The sequence below is a fragment of the Leptosomus discolor genome, chromosome 9 (assembly GCF_034619465.1).
Source record: "Leptosomus discolor isolate bLepDis1 chromosome 9, bLepDis1.hap2, whole genome shotgun sequence".
In the NCBI taxonomy this organism is placed as follows: Eukaryota; Metazoa; Chordata; class Aves; order Leptosomiformes; family Leptosomidae; genus Leptosomus; species Leptosomus discolor.
The window spans coordinates 14505196-14515344 of record NC_141399.1 but is presented as its reverse complement, the minus strand read 5'-3'; the positions used below and the strand labels follow the sequence as shown (position 1 = coordinate 14515344).

Sequence of the window (10149 nt, the reverse complement as noted above, 5' to 3'; positions counted from 1 at the left end):
AGGCTACGAGAAACGCACTACTAGAGGGTCCGCACTCACTTCGCCCTGGCAGGACGTCTCATACACCGTGCCCCAGGATACCCAACCCAAACCGAACGGATTCCCGGCCTATACTCACGCGTCCTGCGTCTTCGTTCGGAGCTTCGTGCACAAAGATTACAGGGTTACCGGTTCTCCTTTGCTCAGTGTTCAATTTAGGTTCGTCGGTCGAGACAGAAGCGACCTGAGGGCTGCAGGGGCCGCCAGATGGCGGGGCGCCTCCCCAATGCAGCTGCAGGCCACAATCTAGTCGCGATCCGAGTCACGGCACCAAATTGTGATAGGTAGAGACACGGACAATTTAAAGTGTCAAAATCCAATGCGAATTTTATTATATTAGCAAGCGAACAAGAGCAAAGGCAGCGCTGGGCGGCCGGGGAGTCTGCGCTCCGCCAACGGCTCGCAACTTCCCGCCTCGTGTAAGCACATTATATACAGTCTCATTTTCTGTATTCGCGACGTCACAATCAGGGTGATGTCGCAATCAGGGCGATACTCTGCGCATACTCCTTCTGTTGCTAGGGGGTCTTTTTCTACCTCCTGGTGGTCGTAAGGATGAAGGCTGAGGGTCTTCCTCGTTGCCCTGTGGGTGAACTTATGCAAGAATGTGATTATTCAACCCCTTCAGCCACGGGTCTTGTTTACTTTGCCGAATGTCCTTCGGTTGAGCTATCAAGTCTTCTTGTGAGCCCATAAATCTTTCATCCATACCCTCCCATACAGGTTTAATGAACAAAGCACAACATGTTACTTATTACAGGTGGCCAGCCCTTCACCGTGGTGTGGAACATCCCCACCGGCCGCTGCCAGCGCCGCTTTGGCATGGGGCTGCCCCTTGGCAACTATGGCATCGTGGAGAACCAGCGTGGCCGCTTTGCCGGCCAGAACATCACCGTCTTCTACAAGAATAAGTTTGGGCTGTACCCCTACCTGTCGCAGCAGGGCGTCCCCCATAACGGGGCATCCCCCAGCGGGTCCCCCTCAGCGCCCACCTCACCAGGGTGGCCAGGGACATCCACCTCCTCCTGCGCCCCGCTTTCCACGGCCTGGCAGTGGTGGACTGGGAGGAGTGGAGGCCCCTCTGGGCCCAAAACTGGGGGGCCAAGCGGATCTACTGGGCAGCCTCAGAGCAGTGGGTGCGGGCCCGGCCTGGCCTCCTGCCGGCACGGCAGCAGCTCCGGCTGGCCCAGCGGGAGTTTGAGCAGGCCGCCCACCCTCTGATGGAGGACACGCTTCTGCTCCAGCCTGCCCACACCTGGGGACCCCTGTGCTGTGGGCTGTGGTTGTCCCAGGATGCCAACAGCCCACCATCACCCTTGTTGGGGAAACGCAGGCCGCCTGTCCTCAGTGTGGAGAAGGTGGTGACCAACTCCATCCTGCTGCAGCTGGGTGGGACCAGCCCCACAAAGACCCTCCAAGAACATGGGTCCTTGGAGACCTCACTTGCAAGCGTTGTGATTTATTCACGTTTCAGGGATTAAACTGGAACCACACCCTTGATCAGGGAACCCACCTGCTTTGGGGTGAATTAGAAGCATGTCCTCTGTGACTTGGGCTGAGCCCAGCTAGCCAGGTGCCACTGAGAGTCACGGTGGCTGCAGAAGCCCCCACTTTGCCCCCGCAGAGCTGGCTGGGGCTGCCAGGCTCTTAGGCACTGTCTTGGTTTGAAAAGACAGGTGTCTGTGGAGGAAGGCAGGAGCCTCCCTTGAAATGGAAAGTGCAACCCCCTTCCCCCCAAATTAGTATAATTTTGAAATTAACGGACCTTCAGGCAAAGATATGGGGAATAGGAATAACAGTTCTTTACTAATATATATATATATAACACAAGGCAGGGAAAAAGCAAACAACCCACTGGTTTACACTGACAGAGTCAGGAATACAACCTGACACCCTGTTAGGGTGGCAGTAGCAGTCCGACAAGATGCTGGCTGCCGTCCTCCTGAAGTGATGGGTGTAGTTCTGTGGAAGCAGCAATCAGGTAAAAGAGTCTGGTCTTCCTCCGAAGGTCCAGTGGTAGGTAGGTAGCTCTTGTCCTCTGGAACTCCAGTGGGGGGGAAAAAGCTCCTCTGGGAATCCAGTGGAAGAAAAGGCTGCTAGGGTGTTCAAAATCTCCGTTTTTATTTGGCATGGACTGCTTGGCTCCTTCCCCCCCTCCCCGGGCGGAGCATCTCACAATAGGATGGGGAGTCGTGAGGCAGTTCCTTGATGGGCCATTAACAGGAGATAGCCCAGGAGCGAGTTATCTCTGGGTCAGGCGATAAGGCATTGTTGTGCCTATTGACAGGAGATAGTCCAGAGGGGGGAGGCAGGGAGCACCGCCCCACCTGGTCTCAACAGCTCCTGAAGATGGTAATAGAATATTTTTCCTTTTGGCACATTTTACACTGTAACCCAGGACAGGCACGCGGGCAGGTAGTGCTCCGCCTTTGCTTTCCGGCTGCTAACGTGTGCATAGGCAGCAAGTACGAGAGTGAGGGCAGGGAACAGGTTGGACATTTGGCTTGGCCGTGGTGGGATGTGGCCCTTTAAAGGAGCCCAGACTCCCTGCTGGGAGCGAGCACTCCCCTGCCCCACGGCAGTGACTGTCTCCCTTTCTCCTCCCTCCAGCTCCGTTCAGGCCAGCAGACACCAAGAGCATCGTTCGAGTTGACCGCTACGGTGATGGGATCGGGCGCTACAACATCTTCAACTATCACCACATGGACGGGCAGTATCGGTACCAGCAGGTGGGCTACTGGGCTGAGGGGCTCATCCTCAACGCCACCCTCATCCCGTGGGCTGAGACCTCCATCCCTGTGTCCCAGTGCAGCGACCCCTGCAAGAGGAATGAGATAAAGAGCATGCAGCCCGGAGACATCTGCTGCTGGATCTGCATCCCCTGCCAGCCCTACGAGTACTTGCTGGATGAGTTCACCTGCATGGACTGCGGTCTCGGTTACTGGCCCAACGAGACCCTGAATGGCTGCTACGAGTTGCCCCAAGAGTACATCCGCTGGAAGGACGTCTGGGCCATCGGTCCCGTCACTGTCTCTTGCCTGGGTTTCATCTCCACCCTCTTTGTTTTCGGAGTCTTCATGAAGAACAACGACACCCCCATCGTGAAGGCCTCTGGCCGGGAGCTCTGCTACATTCTCCTGACCGGGGTGCTCATGTGCTACAGCATGACCTTCATCTTCATCGCAAAGCCCTCCACCGAGGTGTGCACGCTTCGGCGCCTGGGGCTGGGCACATCCTTCGCTGTCTGCTATTCGGCCCTCTTGACCAAGACGAATCGCATCGCCAGGATCTTCAGCGGTGTGAAGGAGGGGGTCCAGCGCCCCCGGTTCATAAGCCCCACATCGCAGGTGGTCATCTGCATGGCCCTCATCTCTTGCCAGCTGATCATCGTCATGATCTGGCTGCTGGTGGAGACCCCTGGCACAGGCAAGGAGACCGAGCCTGGCAAGAGGTACATAGTCACCCTCAAGTGCAACAACCGCGACTCCAATGTACTCATTTCGCTCACCTACAACGTCCTCTTGATTGTCCTCTGCACGGTCTATGCCTTCAAGACACGGAAATGCCCCGAAAACTTCAACCAGGCCAAATTCATCGGGTTCACCATGTACACGACCTGCATCATCTGGCTGGCCTTCCTGCCCATCTTCTACGTGACCTCCAGCGACTACCGAGTAAGAGCCTGAGCACTGTGGGGGAGCATCTCTAGTAGGGCTTGATCTGAGCGGTCCTGGCGAGTTGAGCCCCACGGGGTTTGTGGCTAGGAGATGCGTGGGCCTGGGGAAGGGTCTTTGGCCATGGACCTGGTGATGGTCTCCTCTGCATTGGGGTGTTAGGGACCAGGTGAAGGGTGGATGAAGGGTTGTGGCTGAGGGGGGAATGAGTCCTGGGGAGAAGGCACACCCTCGCCCCCCAACGGAGAACGCCCACCCTTGTCAGGCTGAGAACGGGCAACAGCCCTGAGACCTCCAGAGACTCCCCAACCTGACCATGGAGGAGCGATTGCCGTCCTTCAGCCTCATGACGCGAAGGCATGAGACAGCCCCTGGCCCATCCAGACACCCCGCCCCACCAGGGCATGGATGCCAGCCCCAGGGCCAGCACAGTCCCTGGGGAGCCAAGCGGGGCCAGGGACTGTGGAGCATGAGGTGCACCCTGCATCACCTCAACCCCTGGCAAGGGTGTCCAGACATGTTCTTGCCAGACTTGGTGGGCACAGTTGCAGTTGGGGGCTTTCAGAGAGGACCTGTGTCCTCTGGCACCAGGGCGGGGGGTGCCAGGCTCCGGCCCCGGGCAGTGCCCCAAAGCAGCACGTTGGCAAGGCTGGACGTGCTGCTCAGGGTGTCAGGGAAGCGCCCGTCCTCCAGAGCCGCACGGTGCCGTCCCGTCCTCCCGCCGTCACACAGCACTCCTGGCTCAGGCTGTCCAGCCCCGTGATGACGCCCTGGTGCCCGAACCTGGAGGAGGAGGTGGCACGCAGCTGCGGCGAGCACGGCCCTCCCTCTGCTGCCTCGCCTCCCCCCGGCACATCCCGCGGTGGCAGGGTCAGCGAGGTCCCCGCGGCTCTGACAGGGTCTCCACGTATGCGTTCTCTGCCACGTTCCAGACCTTGACGCAGCGGTCGTGGGAGGCGCTGTACAGCTGGTGCGTGCCCTTCCAGAACGACAGACCCTGCGGACGGACGGACACAGGCACAGCAGTGAGGGGCACCGGGAGGACGTGCTTGCCCAGCCCCGCAGCCATCGCGGCCCATTCCCCCGACTCACCAAGACGGCGTCGCGGTACCCAGTAAAGATGTGCAGGCGCTTGCAGGTGGCTGCTTCCCAAAATCTCAGTCAGCTCGTTCTGCGCCTCGGGGACACCAGCTGCAGGGCGCAGCCTCTGGTGCCATCCCACGTCCTCTGGGGGGTCCCAGGGACCTGTCCTTGGCTCTGCAGGGGGCAGCGGGTGCTGAGGCTCTGGCCTGGTGATGCTCCGAAGAGCTGAAGCCGGCTTTTGTGCTTTGCCGAAACTGGATGCTGCGCGGTCCGTCTCTTTTCTCCTTGGCACGTGGGGCGGAGCGGAAGGGCAGCGGGCACACCCTTCGGCCGCTCCCTGCGAGGCGACCGGGGACAAGCAGCTGGAGGGTCACGGTGCGTGCCCCGCACATCCTACAGCCGGGGGGGCGGTGTGTGGGGCTGCTGCCTGCCGGCGGGGGGTCTCCCTTTTGGAGACTGCTCAAAGGCTCCGCGCAGAGCTTGGTTTCCACCTGCGACCTCTTCCTGTTGCTCTCGTGACTTGCAATGTCTGCGGGCAGGAGCGGTTGCAGGGCTGGGGGGGATGGGTGGCGCGGGCAGGAGGCAGAGCTGCCCCTCGTGCTGGGGACGTGGAGGGGACGATGCTGCCAGAGCCAGAGCATCAGTGGCTTGGTAGCTCCCGGCCTCGGCCACATCAGCCCGAGGCAGCACAGGCTCCTTGGACGGTGGAAGGCAGCAAAAGTAATTCCTTCTAACGTGGCCCTGGAGAGGGGAGGGAAGGCTTCGGTTTCAGCTTCGGCTGCGGCTCTGCCTTGGGCTTCTCCTTTCCTCCCCTTTGCAGCCCAGCGGAGCAGCCGGTGCTTTGTGGCAAAGACGAAGCATGTGGGCAGGCGCTGCCCTGGACCGCTGGGAAAAGCAGCCATCCTGCCACGCGCCGGAGGATGCCGGCTCCTGTGGGGCCGAGGTGTCTTCTCTCCTGTCGGACTTTGGGAGAGGAGACACCCCAGCCTGCAGGGCGTCCTAGGGTTGGGGACGTTGCTTCGCCTCCGCCTGAGCGGAGTGGCTGCCGGGCGCCGAGCGCCACCTCATCCATGCCCTCGGCAGCCATGAGGTCCACCGTTGGAGGTTGAGCCTTTGTCCTTCGAGGATGAGGACGGTCTGAGTGGCCAGGGAGGAGACCAGGGGGCTGGCATCTTCCCTTGCGCCTTGAAGGACTGTGGGGACAAAGTAGCAGAGGTGAGGCGACAGCCCTGTCCCCTCCCTCCAGGCAGGGTACATTGCACCCCCTGATTGCCAGGGCCAGGAGAGAGCCAGGGGACAGATGGCTCAGCTGGAGGCTGCTGGTCAGGAACACCCCCCGTCCAGAAACACCCCCCTCCCCAGAGACGCACTGGGAGCAGAGCCCCCCTTGGCCGGGCTGGGGGGGAAGCTCCATGCCGGGGTCCTTCCTCCTCCCCGCTGCCCTGACTCACCCTTGGTGACGTACTGCACGTTCTTGTGCCCATCCATGTGCCGTCCAACGAGCCCTGGGGGGACAGAGCGTGTTGGGGCTGGCTGCACAGCTCCCCGGGGAGGGCTGAGGCCAGGGTGCAGCATCAGGGAGGGGATGGATGAGCCTCCCTCCCGCCAGCCCCACCTACACAGGCGGGGGTGGGAGGGGCTGAAGGGGTGCCCCACAGGTCCTGTGCCGGGACACCGGGACGTAGGGGAGGGAGGAACCCCGGGGCTCCCGGCTCACCGATGAACCTGACAGCCTCCTGCCGCAGGGGCTCCTGCGGGCTCTGCAGGTAGGGTTGGCTCTGGTGCAGGTAGTCCTTGGCCTTGCTCTTCTTCCTGGCCAGCTGGAGAGAGAAGGGTGCAGGGCTGGTGCAGAGCTGCCCCCCAGTCGGGCCATGCCCTCACCCAGGACCACCCTTCTCCCTCCCGGCAGGACCTTCCGAGCTCCCTGCCGTGTGGCATCAGGCTTCAGAGGGAGCAGAGGGTTCCCCAGGAATGCTGGGGTGCTATCCCGGGGGCAGGGTCCCTTTTGAGACCCCGGGGCTGAGGACAGCCTGGAGCAGAGCCTGCTCCGGGAGGGTGCGTTCGGCCACGAGGGCACAGTCCTCAGTCCCCCGCGCCGGGCATGGGGCAGGGCTCGCCCAGGGCCAGTCCCCGGGGTGTTGGGGCTGCGCTTACCAGGCACTCGCTGATCCTCCAGGCCTGTGCAGTCTCAGCCAGCTGCACCAGCTGCCCCCACTTCAGGAGCCGGCCAGCGCTGGCGAGGGCTTCCTGGGAGGCCTGGTGAGCAGCAGAGAGGCCACCATCAGCACTGGGGGCACAGGACCCTGTGTCCCCGCTCTTGGCAGGGCTCAGAGCTTGTCCCGGCCCGTGCAGAGAAGATGCACCAGCGGGGGACTGGTGCTGCCACCAGGTTCGGCACCGCGGGGGAAGAGAAGGGCAGCCACCCTCTCTGGCTCCAAGCCCATTGGGCCTTCGGTGTTTTGGCCTTGGTGGCCCCAGGCTGCTGCGGAGCCGTAGCCCAGGCTCTGGGGCTGCAGGGACTCATGCCAGGGACTGTGTGGAGGGGGCTGGGTGGGAAAGAGACCCACCTCCCCATCCACTTGGGCAGCAGGAGGAGAAAGGCAGCAGTGGGCTGGGAGGGGGGCTCTGCCTGCTCCTAGGGACTCAGCAAGCTAGACCTCACGATGACACCCGTTTGAAGGGTCCAGTGTCAGCATTGCCCTGCCCAAAGGCCCGGTCAGGTTGGCAATCCCACCTTGGCCACACTCTTGTCCTGGTCATGCATGTGAAGGAGCAGTGGCAGCAGGCTGTCCCACACCTCCTTCTTCATCTTCTGCTTTTCAGCGCCCACCACGATATCCATTGCGTCTCGGAAGAGACGGATGGAGAGCTCCCGCACGGTGTCTGACTCCTGGGGGAGGAGGGGAGGAGGACCTCAGCCCCAAGCCCATGGCAAGCAAGGGGCTGGCATTGAGCTGGATGTCCCCAAAGCAGCTGCAGGCAGCCCTGCTTCAAAAGGGAGCGAGCTGCAGCATGCAGAAGGTCTGCCCAGGGGGGCTGGGATCGCCAGGGCCAGGGCCCAGAGAGGGAGACACCCTGGGGGCCGGGAGATGCTGCCGGGGCGGGGCGCGCATCAACGGGGCTCAGCACACCCGCCACCATCCTGCCACCGTCCCCCCCTGTGGCAGGGAGGCTGAGGCTGAGCCGGGTGAGGCCGCGTGGGGGGGGTTGGGACACAGCAGGGAGCCACCGAGGGCAGCAATGGGCTCTGGGGGCTGCGGAGCAAAGCACCCCCCTGCGGAGCACAGGGGCTGTGGTGGGAGGCACGAGTGGAGGTGCCCGCTGAGGGGGGCACAGGGCTCTCCCCTAGCCTTACGTCATCAAAGAGTGGCCGGAGCTTTTCAGCCAGCACCAGGGCAGTGAGGCTGAGCATCTTCCCCTCCAGCAGCCGGAGCATGTTGCTGAGCACGCCCAGGGCTGCGGCGCTGGCATCGCTGTCACCGCTCTGCAGCTGCTCCACGACGCACGGCAGCAGAACGAGGCTTCTCCTTGCCTGTGCGAGACACAGCACCTCCGTTTTGTAAAGCAGCGACCGATCAAGGGGTGAAAACCCTCTCCGCGAACACCAGCCTCCCTGCTGGCTTCTCAGCAGGAAGCCTGGGTTGCGAGTGCGAGGTCCCAGCAGACAGGGCTCACCGGCACGGCCGTGGGAAGAGCAGGGTGCGGAGGGGGAGGACAGGGAGCACCGGCTCCTTGCTAGCCCCTCAGCTGCCCCCTTCTCCTCCCGAACCCCGGGGCAGGCTGGCGGGGGAGCGGTGCTGCCTGGAAAGCTGCCCGAGCTGCCGATAGCCCCCGCCGTGGCCACTGCCTTTCCCCCCAGGGCTCAGCACCCCATGGCCAGCCTCTGCAGACCCCACGCTCGGGCTGGTCGCTCTTCGCCAGCATCTCTGCTGGGATGTGCTGGCCGTGGAAGCCCATTCCCCTCGGCACTGCTGCCCCTCTCTCCTCGCACGCCACAGCCACGGCACAGAGGGCCAGTGAGGCAGGAGAGCTGGCAGCAGCCGGCACAGCTCCCAGTTCCAAGAAAAGCCCAAGCCACCGCGTTCCCCACTGCCCGCTGCTCCACCCTGGGCTGCCGTCCCGGCTGTCCCCTGCTCACCGCATCAGGCCTCTCAGTGAGCCTCAAGATTGCCCGGAGCACCAGGCTGGGCATCCCCAGGCACTGGCTCTGCAGGTACACGGGGAAGATTTCCAGGGCACGGTCAAGCTCTTCACTGCAGTCGGTGCAGTCCAGCATCTGAAACACGCGCGGCGGGAGCTGGCGAGGTGCGGTGCTGGCTCCGACCATCAGCTCAGGGCAAGGACGCCCGGACAGAGGCGGTGGGGATTGCGGACAGTCCCCGTGCCCCACACCACACCGCACTGCTTGGTCGCCTGCTCCTCCATGGCACCAAGCAGAGCCCACCCGCCGCCCCAGCTGCCCCCGCAGCGGTGGACGTGGGAGAGCCACGTGCCGGAGGCAGCTTGGAGCACTGCCACCAGGCTCACCTCGACGAAGAAGACCATGGCAACCATCTCCCAGGTGGGGTCCTCCATGCTGAGGAGCTCTTCCAGATGGCAGAAGAGGGTGGAGCGCAGGGGTCTTGGGGTCTTCATCATCTCCCTGGCGGGGGAAGGAGGTGCCATCAGGCCTGAGCCAGGCAGGCGCGTCTCTTGGGGGTTTGCACCGGTCTGGACGTCACCAGTCTGCAGCACTTTCTCCGAGCAACGGAGGTGCCCCTGCCATCGAGCCCCCACGGAGAGGGTGGCAGGGGGTGCCCCGTCCCCAAGGAGTGGGGAGAAGGGGCTCTCACCTGGCCACGACACACACTCCTGTCAGGTGGGTTTCAGTGCGGAGCAGGGCATCCCAGCCACCCTGTGCCTCAATGGCCAGCAGCTGGCTCTCAAAGCCCATCCTGCAGAGCAGCACTTTCAGGGACTGCACCACAGATCTGCAGAAGGAGAAATGCTCAGCTCCCACCGGGACCCCTGGCTTGGCTCCAGGTGGCTGGCAGGGGTGAGAGAACAGCGATGGAGCACCTGATGAGAGCGAGCAGGTCCTCTTGGTGCTGCTTCCAGAAGATGTCCCTCTCCTGCAGCGTCAGCTTCATGGCGAATGACACTTGGAAAAGCAGCGCCAGGAAAAGCTGGGGGAAAATGGCTTCCACAGGCAGGCTGGTGGACAGCAGGAGGATCTTGCTCACCGCCCTGGCTGCCTGCAGAAGACACCCAGACACCGAGATGACCCTGGGAAGGTCAAGGCTTGCGGTGGGCAGGGAAGGGGAGCGGGGGCCCCGGACAACTGAGAGCAGCCCTGAAGGTCAGCAAGGCCTCA

At 62.8% G+C, this 10149-nt stretch overlaps 1 protein-coding gene across 1 annotated transcript; it reads left to right on the top strand.

Annotated features, from left to right (window-relative positions):
- The first annotated feature begins 783 nt into the window (after window positions 1–783).
- Window positions 784–3725, top strand: LOC147414866 (metabotropic glutamate receptor 2-like). The gene is made up of 3 exons (XM_086470645.1): window positions 784–950; window positions 1025–1428; window positions 2650–3725. The coding sequence occupies exons 1-3, from the start codon at window positions 784–786 to the stop codon at window positions 3723–3725; spliced, it is 1647 nt and encodes a 548-aa protein (XP_086326771.1).
- The last annotated feature ends 6424 nt before the right edge of the window (window positions 3726–10149 follow it).